This window comes from Pipra filicauda, unplaced genomic scaffold (genome assembly GCF_003945595.2).
Source record: "Pipra filicauda isolate LSUMZ 115617 unplaced genomic scaffold, ASM394559v2 scaffold232_size1229904_pilon, whole genome shotgun sequence".
NCBI classification, from domain to species: Eukaryota; Metazoa; Chordata; class Aves; order Passeriformes; family Pipridae; genus Pipra; species Pipra filicauda.
This window is the reverse complement of record NW_024104346.1, coordinates 639,702-660,381: the sequence shown is the minus strand read 5'-3', so window position 1 is coordinate 660,381 and position 20,680 is coordinate 639,702. Positions and strand designations below refer to the sequence as shown.

The window sequence follows — 20,680 nt, the reverse complement described above, 5'->3', positions numbered from 1 at the left end:
ATTATCTGCCCGAATATCAATTATGACTAGAACAAATTAAGGCATTGTCCTACTTCGAGCAGCTTGAGCAGGTTTTCTTGGTAGAAGCTGGTGGGCGAGAAACTGGAGTGGTGTATCCAGTGAGGCACAGTGTGGAGCAGAAGAGCTGGGTGGAGCCTTTCCTCTGGTAGGCAGTTTGCCCCTTCTGCAGGACTTTTTTACAGCCAGAACAGGAAACCCGAACAGCTGTGCTTGGAACTGAAGGGAGCATTTTGCTCATGCCAGAGGATGCCACAGCAGGTTGGAAACCTGATGACAGCTGTGGAGCTAAAAAAAAAAAACAACCACACAGAGAAAACACAGGGTAAGTGTTACAGATCTATTACACAGAACTCACTGTGTGCAGGGGCAAGCACAAGGCTCGTGACTTTATTTGGGTTGTCAGGGTCTAGAGGAGGATCAAATAGCACATGAACTCTCCAGAAATACATGCCCTGTGCTGGGTTTCTGCATAGCAGATTTTTTTAACGACTGTTAAGATGGAGAATGCACTTTCAGTATCCCTTTCATGGAATCACAGAATGGTGTGGGTTGGAAGGGACTTTAAAGCTCATCTAATTCCAACCCCCCTGCCATGGGCAGGGACACCTTCCACTAGCCCAGGTTGCTCCAAGCCCTGCCCAACCTGGCCTTGGACACTTGCAGGGATGGGGCAGCCACAGATACTCTGGGCAACCTGTGCCAGGGCCTCCCCACCCTCACAGGGAAGGATTTCTTTCTAATATCTAATCTAACCCTGCCCTCCTTCAGCTTGAGGCCATTTAACACATTCAATTCTCCTTGTATTTCACATTCAGTTTTCCTATGCCTCAAAAATACAATTACTTTATAATCTCAATTTCATTGTCTCTAAACCAAACTAGTTCTTTATTCCTACTGGGGTCAGACATAGGAAATGAAATGCAGAATAACCTGCAGGACTATTTGCAAAGGTGACATATTTTACAGGTTTAAATGAAGTTAGTCTTGCCTATTCCTTACCAACAGGATTGCCACTGACTGAAAATACAGCACTGATTTTCAGCTCCCCTTCCTGAGATTTTGGCTGTTGGCCGTACTCCTAAAACAAAGGGAAAGGAAAAGGAGAACAAATACACACATGTAATCACAGGTTACATGATTGCCATTCTTTCACAATGCTGCATTGAACCCTAAGGAGGAGTGAGTGTCCTAAGCCAGGTGACATTTCTGCTGCCTGAGCACCACACACAGAACCTGCTCAGAGGGTCACAGCAAACCACACCTGGGGGGTGCACGAATGGAAAGTGGGGCTGCCCTCTCCAGCTGTGCTCCAAGACACCTCAGAATTCAGCCAAAGCTTTAGGAAGTCTCTGCTTTTCACTCACACAAACTTTCCACCTGGAAGTGCTCTGCAGCCCTGGCCCCTGTCCTGTGAAACAAGCTTTATCTTCACATTCATGGAGGACAGCAAAGAACAGAGCTGGGACCTTGTTGAGGGGCACTGTATTAACCAGGAGTCAGGACCATGGAGCAGCCAAAGGTGAAGCCTGGCAGCAGATCAAAGCTGGCACCATCAGAGCCAGACCATCCCATCCCTGCTCAGCCTGGGGAACCAGCTCACACTCGGTGCAGGATGGACAGCTGCCTGTGGAATAGCTGACAGGCTGTAAATGACTGGCTTCATCCCCAGCAGCTTCTCCTGACACCAGCATGCTTCCTGCCCCTGCTCTCCCTGGAAATCCCAGCCAGAAAGTGGCTTGGAACACTCCACGTGGAAATCTTAATAGGCTGAAAAGCATAATCTCTTGGAACTACAGAGATGACAAGATTTAACCTCCTTACAGTCCTCTGGGAGCAGTGAGGTGGGGTGGCATGTTCTGAACTCCCAGCTCTGCCTGGCTGCCAGGGAAGCCACTTCAGAGTCCCTGAGCAAAGGGAAACCCTCCCTTCCCAGTGACAGTGAGCTGCTCCCCCAGCCTAAACCAGCTCCTAAGAATCCCACACCAACCTCCACACAGCACAGAACATTTCTCTTACTCCCAGGGAAAGCTGAAAGTTTCTACTCTAAGACAACCAAACTATTTCTCAACAGGTTTCCCAGGAGAACAGGCAGTGGTGCTCCCTGATCATGTGAACCATCAACTGAAACACTCAAATCTCAGCTAAGAGAAGTTCTAAGCTGGGTATGGGTGAGCTGTGAGGAGATTTAAAGCACCATTTTTATTATAATTATTATTATCATTATTTAAAAAACAGTTACTTGCAGACATACAGTTTTTTAAGCATTTTAACTGCAGTTTTAGTCAATACTAGGAACAGAAATGGAGGCAAATCCTGACATCAACTGTGCATGATCAAGCAGTTTCACAGCGGTGTAGCAGTGCTGAAAGCCAAAAACCTTCAGCTCCAACTATTGGTTACAGCAAGAAGTGCTCTTATCTTTCAGGAAATGTTAAAAAAACCCCAAACCTCCCCCATATAATTCCAATCTAAAGCAAAACAAAATGAACTCAGTTCTCCTACTTTTCCAGTATCAGGCAGAGTTGATAATCACAGGATTTTACTCCAGGAAGGAATATTTTGAACCATACGATATTTGACATTTAAATTCTTCAAGTCTTCATTTTTACTTATTAACATGATCTTTGATAACCACAGACATCTCGCCTTGCATTCCACACAAATCCACACAGCAGATGCCATCTTGGGAGGACAAAAGAAGAGACAGATTTAACTACCCTACACGTGGTTTGACATCCTATAGGCTTAAGGAAAAACAAACCCAAACAATCCCCCAGAGACTGAAATCAGAAGGGCAGTGAAATCTGAAGTTGCAAATAATTTACTTCTTTATTAAGAGTATTACGGGGAAAGAAGAAAAACTGCTGGGAAGACAGGCCCAGAGAGCAGGGGAGGTTTAGCAGAAGGACACAGAGTGATGCTAAAAACTAATGCCTGCCCAGGAACACCAACACTGCCGTGTCAGTGCAAGGGGATGGATCACTTCGGGAAGCTTTGCACACCTTTAACACGTGAAGTTTGGCAGGTGGCCCAAAGATGAGCAGTGAGGAGACAGGAGGTGCAGCCCAGCTCGTGTCCCTGGTGTCACACACAAACCAGTGGCACAGAGATTGGCTTGAGCTCAGCAATCCTGGCCCCAGCACCCCTCACTCCTAGGGCAGACCTTCTCCAGGCTGCAATCATTGAGTTTTCACTTGCATCATCATAAAAAAATGTCAGTCTCCAATGAGAATTAAACACATGCTTAAATTGACCTTACTGATGTGTAAGTACTTATTTGCTAAAACCTCTAAGTGTTAATTTAAAACAAGACATCCTTTAAGGGAAGAGCAGGAATAGCACTGTTTTAACTCACATCTCTAACTGTGACTACTCACAAAGTATTCAACAAAATGTGATTTACAGTTTATTTCCTAGTTAGACTGAGATAAAGTGTCTACATTGCCACAGATTTAGTAACAGAAGTTTTACAGCACTTGGCTTTGTTTCCAACTGAAAAGCAAAAAACATTTTCAGCGACAAGGTAACAAGACATCAAAAAGTTGGGGGGGGGGGGTTGGGTTTTATGGTAGTATAAGAGGGAAAAATCCTTCTACTAAACTATGTTCTTCAAGTTAAATTTCGGTCAACAAACCAAATAAAGTGCTGAATTTATGTTCAGCCTATGCGGTCAGTGTCAGACCAAAATGAGAAATGCGACGGGAAACTTACCTCAGAATTACCAGGTTCATCTTTAATTTTGTCTAATAGTCCCTGCTGTGGGGCCATAGCTTTATCATATTCGTCATCCAAAGGCTCCTCCTTAATTCTAATATTTCGTGCAAAGGAATTCCCCAGCTCTTGTCCAATAGATTCCTTACTAGAAAATAGGTAGCTAGACTCCTGAAACAATAATATGAAAAAGAATTCACCCTCCTGCATCTGCCATGAGGAGTTGGGCTGCTGCCAAGGGGAGTTTGTGGTGCAGACCAAGAGGTTTGGGTCCTGCCACTGGAAGGTGGGAGAAGTGCTGGGCAGCAGCTGCTGCCTCGGCCTCCCTGCAGCCCCCTCTCTCATCCCACCCCCAATCCTTTCCACTCCTCTGGCCGAAGCAGAAGCCACCCAGCTCTCTAAGTTGGTTGCTGGGGAGTGTCTCCTGTGGATACAGCTGTTCCCTGGCTCATGTGGAAAAAAGGCAGCAGGTCAGGTGGATGCATCCAGGTCTAGATTCGGCTCACGGGTCACTCAGACCACGCTGAACAGGAAAGTGGCTACCAAAAGAATCCTCAATCCAAACAGAGGCTCAGCAAAATTTTACAAAATTACAGGCACTGTTTAAGTAGCACAGATGTCTAAGAGTCAGAAGACCAGTTTCCTTGACACTCAAATTTACACTCAAAATACAAAATACGTATTTCTGAATTATTCCAGCACATTGCTGCACTTGCAAAAGTGGTTGAAAGGTCTGTAGCTTACCCTGAAGTTAGTTTCTGGAGTTTGTGGCGCTAACTGCGTCCGTAATGTTTCTTCTACTTGATTATGAACTGAGGAAAACATATACATTAAATAGAAATGAATACAGGTTCCAAGGCATTTCCTTTCAAACTATCAGAGTCTCATCCTGCTCCCCAACCCCAGAGTCTGACAGCACCTCACCAGTATCAAAGTACTCCCTCTCTCCTCCCTGCAAGAGAGATGGCAATTCCTAAAGAGAATTGACCTTTTTTTCACTATTCTATTGGATCATTATTTCCCCATTCCAGCAAAATGGTTGTAAAATTCCAAGGCGAACTGTTCATTCAGAATTTTCCACACCCCAGCAGGTTCTGAACTCTCCCCTGTTTTGACATTTAAATCCAAAAATACTTTTCAGGGCAACATCTTTCAGCTTCTTCTTTGCTGTTCTGATCTTTAGTCTTTTTCCCCCTTCTCATGAAATAGCAGCTTCTGCTTTTTTTAAAAATATATCTTTTAAAAAACCTGGATTTGCCTGGATACTCGATGCTACCCATGGACATTCACCACTCCTGTTTCAACTACTGACTACCTGCAGAGGATTTTTAACTGTAGGTATTTACAATTTTCTGAAATACATATTTTGTACAGAAACATTCTCCCCTTGATTTCTAACTGAAGGTAAAAACAAAGAGACATCTTTAACTCTTTTTTATTTTAAAACCATCTCTATTGCTCCTCTCTCACTGGTGCCACCTGGAAGCACTGACTTTAAGATGCTGTTGCTGAACATTTCGAGTGTAAAGCTCAGAACTGTGGATGTGGACAAGCAGCCAGGAGGCCCTCACGTGCTGGCTCACCCTCCCTCTGCTGAACAACATCAAATCACGTGTTCCAGCCTGGTTATTCTTAACTCCTTCATTCACTGTTCTGCTTGGAACTTTCAGAGCTTGGGAAGTCAAAAATAAGCGTGTGGGCAGCAAGACTACGGTGACTGTCAAATGAGAAAGGGTTTCCAGGCATCTCTGGTTCTCTCCATGTTGGCTGGACAAGGTCCAAGACATGAGTATTTGAGGAAGAAGGAGAGCAGTCTCCCAGGAAAAGCAGATCTCAAGCTACACTCTGGTTTATCTCCTGCAGACACTAATACATTTCTAGCAAGCTTTTCCCTGATGCTACTATCAAATCCAGACTGCTTTAAATATCTAGACATTAATGAAGAACTGGTACTTTGCTCAAAGAAACCTTTACTGGCCATCAACTTAACCTAAGCTTCACCAGCTGTTCTTTGAAGGAGTTCCATGGTCTACAAAAAAACCAGTGAGAAAAACCAAAAGGAAGTTCGAATTGTCACCCAGCTTGGTTTAGGAAACCACAACAACAAAGGGTATGTTGAGGCTCTATAACAAGCTGTGGGAGGATGAGACCCCCCCCTAATGCTCAGCAAATCCTCCTCCTAACCAGAGTTCCTTGGATTTCAGGGTTCTTCATAAATGCTCTCTACACACGGCTCTGCCTGTTCTCTTCAACAAGGTGATGTTTGCAATAACTGGCCCTGTTGCTAATTCCTGTCTAGTTCTTTCTTCCTCTGTGCTGGGCAGCCAGGTCTACGATGGCAACAGTTACCTGCTTTGTCAAGAAAACTGCTTTTCAACCTAGAATCCATATCTTTAGGGATTTTTTCCAACCGTTTCTCACGTTCTTGAAAATGTCCTTCTCTATTCTTATCCTTTGCTGAAAAAGTCTCTTTGCCGTTATCTCGTGTTATGCTAAAATCCTTCCGATGGGATTTAAATACAGGGCCCTGCTCAAAGGGGGAAGGGAGATCCTTCTGGATTGCATTCTGCATCTGAATTTCCTTTTCGCTGTCCAATTCATGTTCTGGAACTCTCTTGCCCTCTTCCAGATGATCTTCATCGGGAATTGCTGAAGAAAGAGTGTCTTTTGGAGTGAAATTCTGCTCCTCTTCGTTGTCACTCCCAATAACAGGTATGCCTGCAAGATCCCCAGAGTTCAGAAAATAATCATGATCATCACCCTGCAGGGAGTTCTCAGCTCCTGTTCGATTCGATATCCCGTAGGATAAGCTGTCCAGGGCAGGTGTTAAGTTGTCAGTGTCCTCAGACATTTCTGCATCCAGAATTTCACCACCTAGGGAGAAAAAAACCCCAGTGAACATTCAGAAAACTGACCAACTTCATGTGTTACAAAGGAGGAGGGGGAGTGTCCTTTGCTAATCTGGCTGATGCTGCAATTCCTGGAACACTCTCAGCCTTCTTGGGCCAACATTGCTGCTAAAACATTGCTGATGGAGACAGTTCAGTTCCCCTCGCCACTCTGAAGCAGAAGCTGAACTGAGTAAAATTAATCAAAGCAAGAAAAAACATTAATTTCCATCCATCTCACTTGAGAAGAAGGCAATGCAGGGAGGGAATGGGCAGCAAGGGCTGGGAAATGGGCAAGACAGCCTTGGTCAGCAGCAATGATACTTCCAGGAAATGTTTTGTGAAACCTTAGAGAAATAAACAGAAATACTTACATTTTTCTGTAATATCAAACACAGCATCAGATTTATCTTCAAACTGTAAAAAAGGAAAGCACTGTGTCATTATCTTGGTCAGCTGCCACGTACTTTGCTAAAACGTATCTGATCAAAGCCAAGCAGAAGGATACAATTCCTCCTCCTTCCTTCCTTACCCCAAGCAAATATTTATGAATTTAAACTGTTGCCTCACTGAGAAGCCACATTTACTCTAACAAGTTCAGAACACATAGAAAAGGCACACAAGGAAAATTCAGAAATTTTTCAGTTGCTTCCCAGAGGAGAGAGGGGAGGGAAGGGAATGGCAATTTCCTCTTCTACGTGAGCTACCAGGTCAAGGCCACACATCTGCCCTCCCTGATGCTCCATGAGCCTTCATTCCCTCTGAACATCATAAATGGAAAACCAGGAGCACATGCAGCTTCCACTGCCATGGGCTGCACATCCAAGGGTTTCCCCTCTCTGACAGGGAATGTCCCCTTTCCAGGAACAGGGAAATGTGAGGCTCGAGACAAGGTGTGTCAGTGTGAGCACAGGCGCGGCAGAACCAGCTGATGGCTGAGTGCTGCACAAACATCTGCTGGCACTGAGCACCCTCTGGCAGATGTTAAAGTTGACAGCATGCTTGGGTGCTGCCTGGAGAAGCATAATTAAAGGTTCCTTCAGAAAGTCCCACTCACCAGCAGCCTTCCTTTCTGCCCAAGAGATAACAGTAATTCATTTAAACCCTCTCTCCGTTCTCTGCGCCGACAGCTCTACACGTTCTTTCCTGGGAGGTCCTGCTCACACTGCAATTCTTAAGCCATCTTAAGGAAAGTAATGGGATTTGATAGCAAAGGGATGAGCCTTAATTTCATTTAACTCAAGTCATGTAGTTGATAAATCCGATATTCCACAGGGCTATGATGGGAACTATCAGTTTGGCAGCAGCCAGCTTTGGGAAAGGATGACAAAGGACACTGTCCCGGGGGTCATTTGATGGCAAAAAGTCCATCAGTCCCTTTCCAACACCACTTGCAGGCCTACAAAGACAAGGTACCTCCTTCAGCTTCCCTGGACGCACGTGGAATAGTCAGGACCTGTCCAGCATGGTGAGTATCAACTTAACTGGACACTGCACCAAAACTTTCTAGTTTCTCTGAGCAGATACTTGAGGCTGGAAAAGTGAAATACAGAACCACACTTCCACAAGGCTGATGCAAGTCTCCTCTCTGTAACTATCTACAGGGAAAAAAAGGGTAAGGAAACACCTCCCAGGAAGGTTTGCAAGGCCTGTTCCTGCTGTAATGATCCCAGGAGTGTCTCCAGAGATGCAAGTTTAATGTTGATCTAGAAGACCATTCACAGTCAACTAAGTTTACACCAGTGTAAAATTAATCCCCATAAATATTGGATATCCTCAGTGCTCACACAAGCTGCTGAGGACAAGGACAGCGGTGGTGGGCTGTGTTAGAGAAGAACATGAAAAGGAACTTGTTGCCATTTGATAATGAGATCAGAGCATGAAGCTTTGGGAGGCAAAAACAACGGCCCAGGTCCTTGTCTCCACCCTCCTCCATCCTTTTCTTGCTTCCTGCCCGAAAGGGTCACAACAGAATTTGGTGGTAGGATGGAGGAAGTTTTCAGTTGAGATGAATCATGAGCTCATCCTTTCCTCAGAGTAGACTTGTATCAAAGTAGTTCTTTAACTCTTTCAAGATCCAGAGTACCTGTGGGAAAGTGTTCCAGGTCCTGCACAACCCTGGTTGCCCTATACATCCAAACCCTACACATTCCTCCTCCTCCTCTGGTGATAACAAATCTTTTATCAACAGGTGACAACCCCAGGAATGCTGCTATTAGGAAAAGGATACATTTTGCAGTCTGGATCTCTCTAACTGCTTCATTCAAAGAAAGAACAACATGCAAGTCAGCACAAGGCACCACCTGCAAGAGCATTAGGGACTCCCATAAATATTTTGGACAAGCTGGAAAACATTTACAATCTACCTGGAAGGAATCCAAGAAACTTCCCAAAACCAAAGTCATCCTAGGAGAAAAAAAAACAACCCTATTTTGTTTCTTTTTTTTTTTTTTTTTTTGTGAGGAGAGATCATCTTGGATAGTTTCTTCCTTTAAAAGGTTTTTTGGTCCAGAGGAAGAGCTGTGTCTGTGCTCAAAGGCTTTCCCTGGAAATATTTATAAACCAGGAACTCCAGCATCTGACAACACCAGCAGCCTTATCTAAGCCTCCATCTAGTTGCTGATGGTGAACAGCATCAGAACTCCCACATAGTGTAAATTCACAGGGAGGAAACCAGGGGAAGTGTTTGGATGATTGTGTGTGTGTGTGTGTATGTGTCTATATACCCCTAAATATACACATATCTATCTATATATATCTCCCCAATAAATTACTCATTCCATAAGTCTACAACTGGACTATCCCTGAAATGAGAGCTCATTTTTCTCCTGCATTAGTGTGGGGTATTCTCTCAGTCATATACACGTGTAGGCCCTTCCTCATCCCTATTACAGTCTTGTTTATTGCCATCTCAGGAGGAAATTCTGGATATCAACAGTTACATAAAAATATATCACTTTAATCAATCATATAAGTTGGGTTTTAACTGGATTATGGTCTTGTACTACACAGGAATGTAAAAAACAATGCCCAGCTTACTATTTGTATATAATTCCATTACAGTTCTGTGAGGCAATTCCCTCTCTCACACTTCCTCCTTTGATTAGCCACCACCCCCCTTAATTCCCTTTATTTCTTCTGCTCAGATTTTTTCAGATTTGGTGAGGAGTGGAACAAAAATAACTCGAGGGGCAAACGTGGAACTGATGGTGTTTCCTCTGGGTCACTTTTGACAGAGCTAAGAAGGGGCATCTCAATATCCCACAGTAACTCCTCGTTAACTACAGAAGGGAATTATCAGGAACTGAAAGTTTTCAGTTAAAATACTGAGGCTTCAACTCCTCAGCTCAGTCCTCAAAACACGCTTGCAGTTGTAAAACAAAATTCAAGAATACAATATTTTAAAACACCTTCATTCAATTGCTTCAGTCCATATTTTGCCAGAGAATAATAATAATTAATCAGATTTAGTGCTTTTAAGCAGTAAGGATTCCCTAAGAGTTTAAGACAGAACAGTTTATGTTTAGTATCAGAAAAATTCATTGGTTTAGGCTATATTTTTCTTAATGTCTCATTAGCTAGCACTGCACACAAAGCAGTGCTCTGCCTACTCAAGCTGTAAAAACTAAATATATGAACAAAATAAATGAAATAAGAACACAGAAGTGGTGCCAAAACAATGAGGTATTCCTGGAAGCAATGTGACTTGCTTTAAATTAATTACTCTGTACATAAAGACAGCACTGCTTTCATTAAAAAAATTAAAATTCCACCAGATATAACCTTATTTTTTACAGATGTACATGAGACTCCTGGGGTACAGTGTCACAGCCTCAGCACCAACCTGCCCTTGCCAGGAGCAGGGGACAGGTCACTGTTCACACTTCAACACAATGTGCTAATTTGAAATAACTAAAAACCTGCTCCAAACCTTGACAGCGTTCAATGTTGCCATGGCATCCACAGATCAAACAAATAACAGATTATTTCTGTGCAATCTGAAGAGAGAAGCTGCCCACAGCTATACTATTGCTTTGTATGCAAAACACGGAATTTCTTTTAAAAATAAACAAAACAGTGTAACTCCTTTACATACACAGACACACATCTTTCTAGCAAGCCTCCTGAAGTTTGATCCTAGGCTCTACTGCATCCATAAGCGAACTGTGGAAAGGAAGCAGATGTTAAGAAAACTGCAATTAAAAACAGTCAGAGATGATTCTCAGCCTGCCTGGAGTTTCCTTTTCCCTCTACTCACAGCATAACCCCCGCTCTAGAATCCATTCGAGTGATAAGAAAGACACCGTTTAAAACAAACAAGAAAAGAAAATTAGAAAGTAATTTAAATTGCAATTGCTGCTCTCGAGGCAAGGTGGGGCGAGCTCAGGAAGCACCCCCTGACCTTTCCCACATGACACATCCCTGGCAGGGCTGCCAGGAATCCACCAAGCACACGAGGGATGGCACTGGGGGTACAGGAGGGATGGCACAGGGGGCACACGAGGGATGGCACAGGGGGCACACAGGGGATGGCACAGGGGGCACAGGAGGGATGGCACAGGGGACACACGAGGGATGGCACAGGGGGCACAGGAGGGATGGCACAGGGGGCACACAGGGGATGGCACAGGGGGCACACAGGGGATGGCACAGGGGACACAGGAGGGATGGCACAGGGGACACAGGAGGGATGGCACAGGGGGCACACGAGGGATGGCACAGGGGGCACACGAGGGATGGCACAGGGGACACAGGAGGGATGGCACAGGGGGCACACGAGGGATGGCACAGGGGGCACAGGAGGGATGGCACAGGGGGCACACGAGGGATGGCACAGGGGGCTCTGCCGGAGCCATTGCCCGCCCATCCCCGCGGCCCCGACCCTGCGGAGCGGCCGCCGAGGGTAACAAAGAGCCCGGGGCTGCGGCAGGTCCCGGCACAGGAAAAGCCGGGCTGCGGCAGGAAGAGAACCCGCCGGGGTCACACGGCCACAGAGCCGCCCATGCCGGGCCGCCAGCCCCCCCCTCCAGCCCCGGGACCCCCCGGCCCCGCCCGCCGGGAACGGGGACAGCGACGGCAGGACATCGGCAGGCGGGGCCGGGGGGCTGCCCTGAGCCCTGCCCGAGACTGGGAAAGCTCATTTCTAATCAAGTCTGAGGCTAATTCAATGGAGACCGATGGGTGATTTTAAAGGCGAATCCCAAACGACCTCCAATGGGTGTAAAAAGGCAAAGCGGGCATTTTCCAGCTGCTCGTGGCTCCCTAAGAAATCCAGTTTTGACCTTACTTGCACATCTGCAATTTTTCAGTGCCAGGACAGAACATTCAGGGACCTGCTGCTCCCCTTTCATTTGTGTGTTTTTAAAGAGTCCTGGACGATTCACCAGAAATCACAGGGAGCAGTTCAGCATGGAAGTTTATCATCCCTTTCCGCCCCCAGGTTTTTCAGACATTCCTGAGTTTTTTGGAATATTCAGGGGCCACTTCCAAACAAACCTTACGGTTTCCATCCCCACCCAACATGCACACAGAGCCTGCACAGTCACCAACTCACACGGGGCCAAGGTGAGTCTGACAAACACACGGGAAGTTACAGGGAGCCTTATTTTTTTCTGAAATATTGGAGGGTTTAATCTATACCTACAAAAACCAGAGGGGGATCCAAGCCCTTCTCCCATTCGCCCACAAAATCGTGGATTTGAGAAGGAAGCAGCTCCACACGTGAAGGCTTCACCTTGCAGTCACAGAATCACGGAATGGCTTGGGTTGGAAGGGATATTAAGGATCATCTCGTTCCACCCCCCTTGCCATGGACAGGGACACCTTCCACTAGCCCAGGTTGCTCCAACCAAGCACTTCTCACTAACATTAATTAATAATAGACATTTCCTTGCAAGGGTCTTTGCAAAGACACCGCAGTTTGATGTGCTGATCTTCGGGCATTGCAAATTTAAACACACACAGACACAAACCACACAGCAACAAACCAAGACATCCACAAGAAAGACTTTCTTATCAAAACAAAGAACTTCTCCCCTCAAAACCTCACCCCGGCTCTGGGCTGAACTTCCCTGCTGCTGGGTCAGACACTACAAACAACTGCTAAGGTTGAGAATTTGGTTACACCAAATCTGTGAGAGAGCCCAAATAAAGATAATTCCTATTTCTCACAGCACAAGGCAGAAAAACTGAACAGAAATTACAGGGATGTAAAAATCACCAATATCAGAGCAGGTTCCACATCACAACAATGTACATTTCTGCCCTGATGCTCAGCAGGTAGTTGCTCCAAAGCAATTATTTCAGTTCAGTTACATATTTAGCATCCCACAAGCAAAACAGCATTCCCCAGACCACAAACACTTTTGGCCAAAGCTTTCGAAAGTATGGCCAGTGAGAAGATTATGTTCTTTTCACCTGTTTCACTATTAAACATAATAAAACCCTGTTCATACTCTGCATTAACTGTGTTTCATAAAGCTTTCTTGAGCAAACACCACCATTTAAAGATGAATTTCAATAAAGATTAAGTCTTTCCACTTACTTTGGACTGTTTTAACAAATAGCAAAATTCAAAAAAGTACACAAATAAGTTATTCAAAAAATAATTAAAAAAGGGAAGTACTCCAAAATGTCTCCTGTAGGAATAACTGTGCAGTTGAGCTAATTCTGTCTCAGGTTCTTCTCACCTAAATTTAGACAACTAAGCATTAGTTTATCAGGCTAATGATTCAGGGTTCCTCTCTTTCCAATGGAAATGAAGAAATTCTGGCAGCAGCAATTTATCCTGCCCTGGGACTGTGGACCAGCTATCAAAAGAGAAAAGGACCAAATGCAGAATTATCCTTTTGGGTTTATTACCAAAAATCTGATGCAATAAACTTTGGTTATTACAGTAATTATTATAATACATTCTTTACTAAAAGCTTCAAAGGTCTTAGACACAACACACTTTAAAACTATCTGTTGTTTAGGTAAGCCTTGTAATATTTATCTAAAGCAGATAGTAAATATGGTAACCAAAACTAAGTACCTTACTATCATTCTTCAATCAATATTTACAGAAAGGACAGATATATCACGTTATTTTTTGATCAACACCAGTTCAGCAAAGCAAGTTACAGTCTCCTAAACTTTTTATTTCCCTTGAAATTTCTGAGGAGCACTTCCAGAGAGTCAAAGGAAAAGAGTCTGGGGATACAGGCAGAACACAGGCTAAGATGATGGACTGAGAGCACAGGCCCTTGATGAAATATTCTCTGCTGCAGAAACCTCGTTTTGAAGAGTTTAGATGATCACAGAGAATCAATGGCACAAGGAAAAGCAGCAGTGAGGTCCAAGAGCTCTTGACAACACTCACAGAACGGATGCTGGAACTGTCTGAACCAAGGCGGTCACTGACAGAAAACCCTGGAGTTCATCAGATAAAAATCCCTACGAGACTTATTTAGGGAAAGGCCAGTGGGAATTGGAACATCTGGAAGGAATGATGGGACACAAGAGTCAGAATGACAGAATGGTTTGGGTTGGAAGGGCCCTTAAAGATCATCCAGTTCAGCCCCAAATGAGAGAAAACTTCAAGAACTTCGGGAGTGATTTCAGAATTAATATCCACGATCCTAATCTTGCAAAGGGCCTTGGAGTGACACAAAGAGCTGAGCTAACCTTCTGTATTTTACACAGTGTGCAAAGTCCCAGTGTAAACACCTGAGATCCACTATGCTTATTTTTAGGAGAATTCCAAGATCATGACAGTAAAGCATCCTCAGGGGCGCACAAGCCTTGCCAGAGAAATGTTTTCGTGGTCTTTGTACCATTCTGGGGTAATTTGGTAACAAAACTTTCTAAGTTAGATGATCTCCTTCAATTTTTAATTGAAGCCATGCAAAATTAAAAATCTTTTTGCCAGCAGCTGTTTTATTGATGTGGACACCCAGGTGTTCACCTGTTCACACCAAATTAATGGCCAAGAGCCCAAGTGTCAAATTTCAGTCCAGCCCAAATTGCCCTGTCTGGTCCAAGGGGTTATAGAGAACTGTTGTAAATAAATGACCATTCCAGTCAAAATATAAACTGTTTAAGACAACGGTATTATATACAAATTAAAGCTGAATTGCCACAAATATTTTTATAAACTACATAAAAAAACCTTACTAGCAGCCACCTTTCAAGTTGATATTATTTAGTAAATTTGCAAAGCTAAATATTTTCCTTACAATATAAAACAGTTTTGATTTGGGGCAGAAATGAACCTGCTCTAAACCAATTTAGCCATAAAAACTTTTCAGATGCTATTAAAAATCAAAATCAGACAAACTTCTATGCTAGTCTTAGACTGGCAAAGACTTTATTTAGTTTGTTGCTCATCATTATGGACTGAGCAAAGAGCTGGTGGCTGCTCATCCATGGGATTTCCAACGTGCCAGTTTCGTGCATGTGCTTCTGGAATAATATTTGCAAAAGATTTAAATACAGGAAAGAACAATTCTGAAAACACCAGCACTTGCTAAGCTCCTCTCTGAAGAAATCGTTACCATTAGTCTTTATTTTTTCCACACAAAGGAAGATAATTTTTATAAGAAATGCTCATTATGCCTTTGGCACAGGACTTGGAAGAGTCCACCCTCAGGAGCTCCTGTAGAATGGGAACTGGACCACTGTGGGGCAGGGCACTGGGACATGCAGGTCTGCCATGACCTCGTTAATTATTAGTGCTGGATTTAGGGTTTGCTCATCTCACCCTTCACAGGTTCCATCAGCCCCTGGAGCAGCCCACAAGGATTCACTTCTCCCCATGTTCCTCAAGAACATCTCGGTGCAAATCTGGCCTTGGGATGGGAGGGAAGACGAGGAATTCACCTGCCAAGACTCTGAAGAGTCCAGACAGGCAGAGTGCACTGCCCTGGGGCTGCTATTTGTTTCTAAAAGCTCACAGGAGCCATTCTGGCACCATTAGGCATAACCTCGGTGTCAGACTGGGGACCAAGAAGGGATTTTCCACAACCTACAGGCACATGTGGAGCAATAACTGATGGAGACTTCTAGACCTGGCACCCAAGGAATAATCAGCCAACTGAGAGACAAATGATTTTACCTGAGAGCAGTGGAGATGACACTGACTTGACGATAATTTGTTATTCCTCAGCAGAAAACTGACAAGTCCGAGGAAAAAAAAAAAGGCAACTTTCTCTTTTTCTGCTCGTGGCACCAAATAACTCAACAGATAAACAGAGCATGTCAAGGCAACAAGCATGAAGAGACCACGAGACACCAGGACAGACCTCTGAGCAACCTGCTCCAACACCTGACTGTTCCCATGGTGTGAAAGCATTTCCTTATGTCCACTGACACTTCAGTTACTGGGAATGAAGCTTAATTCAAGATTTCTTAAGTTACTGTCCTACTTGCAGCCACTTCCCTTTAAGCTTCTTTCAGCCAGCCAAAATTTGATCCCCCAAAGACCTGCATGTTTATGTAATGTCTGTGAGCAATTCCACAAAATTCTTGGAGTTTGCTCATAAATAAGACACAGGTCTGAGCCAATTCACTGAGGATGTTCATTTCCATAACTGCAGAGCAGTCAAATGTCTACACAACTCACCCAATGAGACCCTGCGAGGTCAAGTGTTCTGTTCACCAACAATTTGTTTCACTGTAATCACAAGTTGCAAGTTCCCTGAAACAAATTCAGCAAATTAACCTTCTCTCACATACAGCAACGGAAAACTTGAGCCTCTGCTCTTGCCTTTCTCAAGGCTGGAGAACGGGAAAACTTTTTCATCTTTGGGAAAAGGGAACTGGACAGCTCAGAGTCTTGGAGTGAACTACGGACTCTTCCATACAAGTGTGATTTAACCTCACTCCTAGCAGAAAGTTTTCAACCAAAAGCTACATGTGTGCAGGAAAGAGGCCGGGACTCACTGCAAGATTATTTTCAGCACTGCTTAAAAAGTTAATCTCCCTCAGTTCCTTCACAGCTACAAGGTGTTGGCCACAAACACCTTGGTTTAAATGATGAAGCATTTCTTCGAGTAAGGTTGGACTCGATGATTTTGGAGGTGTTTTCCAAAATTAACGATTCTAATTAGATGAGTACGGACAATGTGCTTAGACACCAAGAGGGGACAATGATGGACCAAGCCCTGGGATGTGCACGGCTAAAGGTGCTGGCACAAGGGTTCCAGCCAAGAGCTGGGATGGCCATGGCTCATGGAAGGCACCCAAGGGTTCCAGCCAAGAGCTGGGATGGCCATGGCTCATGGGAGTCACCCAAGGGTTCCAGCCAAGAGCTGGGATGTCCATGGCTCATGGAAGGCACCCAAGGGTTCCAGCCAAGAGCTGGGATGGTCATGGCTCATGGAAGGCACCCAAGGGTTCCAGCCAAGAGCTGGGATGTCCATGGCTCATGGAAGGCACCCAAGGGTTCCAGCCAAGAGCTGGGATGTCCATGGCTCATGGAAGACACCCAAGGGTTCCAGCCAAGAGCTGGGATGTCCATGGCTCATGGGAGTCATCCAAGGGTTCCAGCCAAGAGCTGGGATGTCCATGGCTCATGGAAGGCATCCAAGGGTTCCAGCCAAGAGCTGGGATGTCCATGGCTCATGGAAGGCACCCAAGGGTTCCAGCCAAGAGCTGGGATGGCCATGGCTCATGGGAGTCACCCAAGGGTTCCAGCCTGAGCCCCCAAGCACCGGACGGCGTTGCCATCTTGACTCCCTATGTCCCGCATGTGCAACTGAAATAAAGAGCAGCAAGGACACCGTGCTTCAAACAAGGAGACGGACGGTGGCGACGGCTCCCGGGTGGCTCCAAGTTTATTATTAAAGAGATGCCAAGGCGCTCGTGGCGACGCTGCCCGGACACTGCCCTGGAGGGGTGTGTGTGTGGAGGGGGGGAACCGCGAGGAAGCCGCCGGAGGGGCAGCGCCGCGGGCCCGGGCCCGCTCAGCTCGGGGGTGAAGGGGGGGGGCTCGGTGCCCTCCGCGACCCCCCGGCAGGGCCGCGCCTCGCCCGCCGCATCCCGCCCGCGCCCCCCCCCTCCCCTCCCGCGCCCCGCACTCACCCTGCGGGGGCCGGGCCCCTCCTCCTTGGCCTCCGCCATGTTGCGCCCCCCCCTCAGCTTGTCCCAGCCCGGGGCGAGGGGCCGGGGGTTACTCGGCTCTCGGCCGCCTGCAGCGAGGTGGTGCCCGCGGCTCCGGAGGGATGGGAGGGGGGGGGAGGCGGGGGGTGGGCTGTGCGGCGCGGCGGGCGGGACCGGGGGGAAGAAGGGGCCCGGCGGGTCGGCGGGCGGGGCGGAGCGGGAGAGGGTGTGTGGGGGGGGGGAAGGTTGGAAAGGAAGGAGCCGCTCGGACCCGCCAGGCCGCGGCCGCTGCTCCCGGAGCTGCCCCGACCAGCCCAGCGCGGGGCCCGCTGCGCGCATGCGCCGCGCGCAGGCGCGCGCCCGCGCAGGCGCGCGGCGGGGTCCTCCCCGGGGTGAGGGAGGGGGGGACGGGGAGCAGGGGAGGGGGGGGGACCCCCCCGCCCCGGCTCCGTCCCCCCCTCCCTCACCCCGGAGAGACCCCCCCCGCCCTTGAGATGCGGCTCTGTGGGGTCCGCACGACGCTCCCAGGGATGGGCACCTCGTGGCGTGGGCAGGTGGTGGGGTCTGCAGGCCCCTCAGGCTCCGCCGGCGCTGTCCCCCCCCCCCCCCAACGTCGGGGTGGTTCCGCGGCGTGAGGGGGAGCCGAGAGCGACCCGCTCGTGAGAGACATTGGTTTAGGTATCGTTTCGGAGTTGGGCGCCCTTGGGGGGGGATCCCACAAATCCAGCGCCCCAGCTATCCGAACTTTTTACCGTTTAAAACATTCAGCAGACGAGGGAATTAGTGTTCGCTACTGTAAGTTGCGTAGTTCTCGTATTAATTAGTGTTCTGCTGGTTAATGATTCCCTCGCTTCTCGTGCTAATCAGCGGCTGTGCTGGTTCCTTCTCTCTTGGCTTGGGGGGGTTTCCTGGGTCGGTGGTCACCATCCCCCCCCCCTTCCAGAATTAACAACCCTAACAAGGCAATTCTACCAAAAAGTATTTGTTCTCCAGGTACCTGGACGTCACGTAGAGCTGGTTGGCTGCCCGCTGTTTCATGGGTCGAATCTCCCTTCTTGTTAGGCTCGAAAGTCTACAAAGGTGAAACACCAGTGACCATCCTTTCTTCAGAAAACTTCTGCACGTTCCACATTTTGCAGCATTGGGGTGTTGAGGGTCTCTGGGTGCCCAGTCATGGCCAAGCCACAGAACCTCCCTCACATGGCACTCACCTCACCCATTGGGTTTGTTGTGCCTGTGCTTCATCCCTCATGAATTAATTAATTCTGAACTAAGTGATTTTTTGGCGAATTTTTTAGCACCGTTCGTTGGTACTGCTCCAAAACGTCGAAGGTGTACAAATTTTCTTAAGAAAGCATGTTCTCTGTTGTCTGATCTTTGTAGACTTCCAAGCCTAATCAATGAGAAGGGAGGTTTAATCCGTGAAACAAAAAGCAGCCAAGGAGCTCTAGGTGATGTCCAGGTGATGGGAAAACAAATTAAAGTTCAAGTCTTGATATGCTTCAGTGACCTCAGACCTAGGGGGGGGTTAACAAAGCTTGGGAAAGGAGGATGCCCACTAATAGTGGACACAAGGAATGCAGGATTTATGGGACATCTGGTAGGACTCCCAAAATACAGAAGAAACTAATAAATCCAACTTGGCAATTGTGCTGAAATCAGCTCTAAGTGGGTAAAAAGTAATTATGGCAGGGGCAGATCATGACCCAAGAAATCCCCCGACCCAAAAGAAGAGAAAGACTGAGCATGGCACTAATTAGCATGAGAAGCGAGAAGGTAGAACACTAATTAATGAGAAGTCTGTAAGTTGTAGCCAGTTCCTTTGTTTGCTAAAATGTATAAATAGTGAATAGTTTGGATAGTTGGGGTGCTTGATTTGTGGAATCCCCCCCCAGCACCCATCTCTGAAATAAATAATCAGTGTCTCCCTGGAGTGTGTCACTGTGGGCTTGTTGCACAGGGGGGAACAAATCTGATGTTTGTGGACAACAGCATCACACCTCCATGGCACCCCCTCGCCTGTTTTGTGTGTTGTGCCTCTGCTGCATCACTCAGGAAGGAACAGTAAGTAAATTTTTCATGAATTTAACATTTGTTGGTACAATGTAAAGCTGCCATGTTTTGATGTTGGAATGGATGGTTTCTATTTGACCACGTTTTTTCCTTTACCTGACGTTGATCAAAAGTTCATAGAAGGCTCCGAGGACTTAATCCACAAAGATTTGCATATCTGTTTAACCTGAAATATCTCAGAGGTCACATTTCCCTGTAGCCTTTCAAGGTTAAAACCTAAATATTTAAAGCTCTGGAGCATTGACTCTCATTTTTCTCCCTACGAATATTTAACACACTCAAAGCTTTAGCAGGGCATAGGCTTGTTAAGAAAACATTTGAAACTATGTGTAAAATACAGATTATTGAGGTTTTTTTATTGTGAATGATGTCAGACATTCCCAGCACCCGCAAGCTGATAAGGACAATGTGTTCCTGTCTCTTTAATAATTAAATAATCTAACTGCTAATTAAAACTTTGTCTTAAAGGGAAATCTCCACTTCCCAGTTTATCTGATTTGCACAATTAAAGGGTGGTGTTGAGCAGCAGCTGCATTTCAGTGGTGACTGAACTGATCCTTATGTAAACACTGCTGGCCTGAAATCCCAAATGCAGAATACTGGGATTCATTTAGGAAATCCTGTCAGGTCTCTCTTTAGAAATCACAGCATTTCAAGGACAGAGAGATAATTAATTGGATAATTTAAAATGCTTTTCACTTCTACAATAATCCTCATCCTCAAATCTGAACTAAAATAATCATTATCCTGAAGTCTAACATAATTCTAGTTGATGAGTTGTTTTGTGAAATTTTTTAAAGAATTTGGGGTTTTTTAGTGGTAAAAGATTTTATATGTGAACTGTGAGCTTGATTTTTCAAAATAACTTCATAGTTATTTAAAAAATAATTTTATCCTTAGATAGCTAC

General features: G+C 46.0%; 1 protein-coding gene across 8 annotated transcripts in view; it reads right to left on the bottom strand.

Moving 5' to 3' along the window:
* Window positions 1-17,990, bottom strand: part of ZMYM4 (zinc finger MYM-type containing 4) — a 34,057-nt gene extending 16,067 nt beyond the window's left edge. The window contains exons 1-9 of one of the 8 annotated variants that reach the window (XM_027719288.2): window positions 17,682-17,987; window positions 8,851-8,923; window positions 7,678-7,793; window positions 6,995-7,037; window positions 6,082-6,606; window positions 4,477-4,544; window positions 3,733-3,903; window positions 1,021-1,099; window positions 54-306 (exon numbers count right to left, since the gene is read on the bottom strand). In XM_027719288.2, coding sequence (XP_027575089.1) covers window positions 54-306; window positions 1,021-1,099; window positions 3,733-3,903; window positions 4,477-4,544; window positions 6,082-6,583 — 1,073 coding nt within the window. In that variant the 5' untranslated portion in view covers window positions 6,584-6,606; window positions 6,995-7,037; window positions 7,678-7,793; window positions 8,851-8,923; window positions 17,682-17,987. The other 7 variants (XM_027719291.2, XM_027719286.2, XM_027719292.2 and 4 more) reach the window with 7 other exon arrangements.
* Window positions 17,991-20,680: the final 2,690 nt, after the last annotated feature.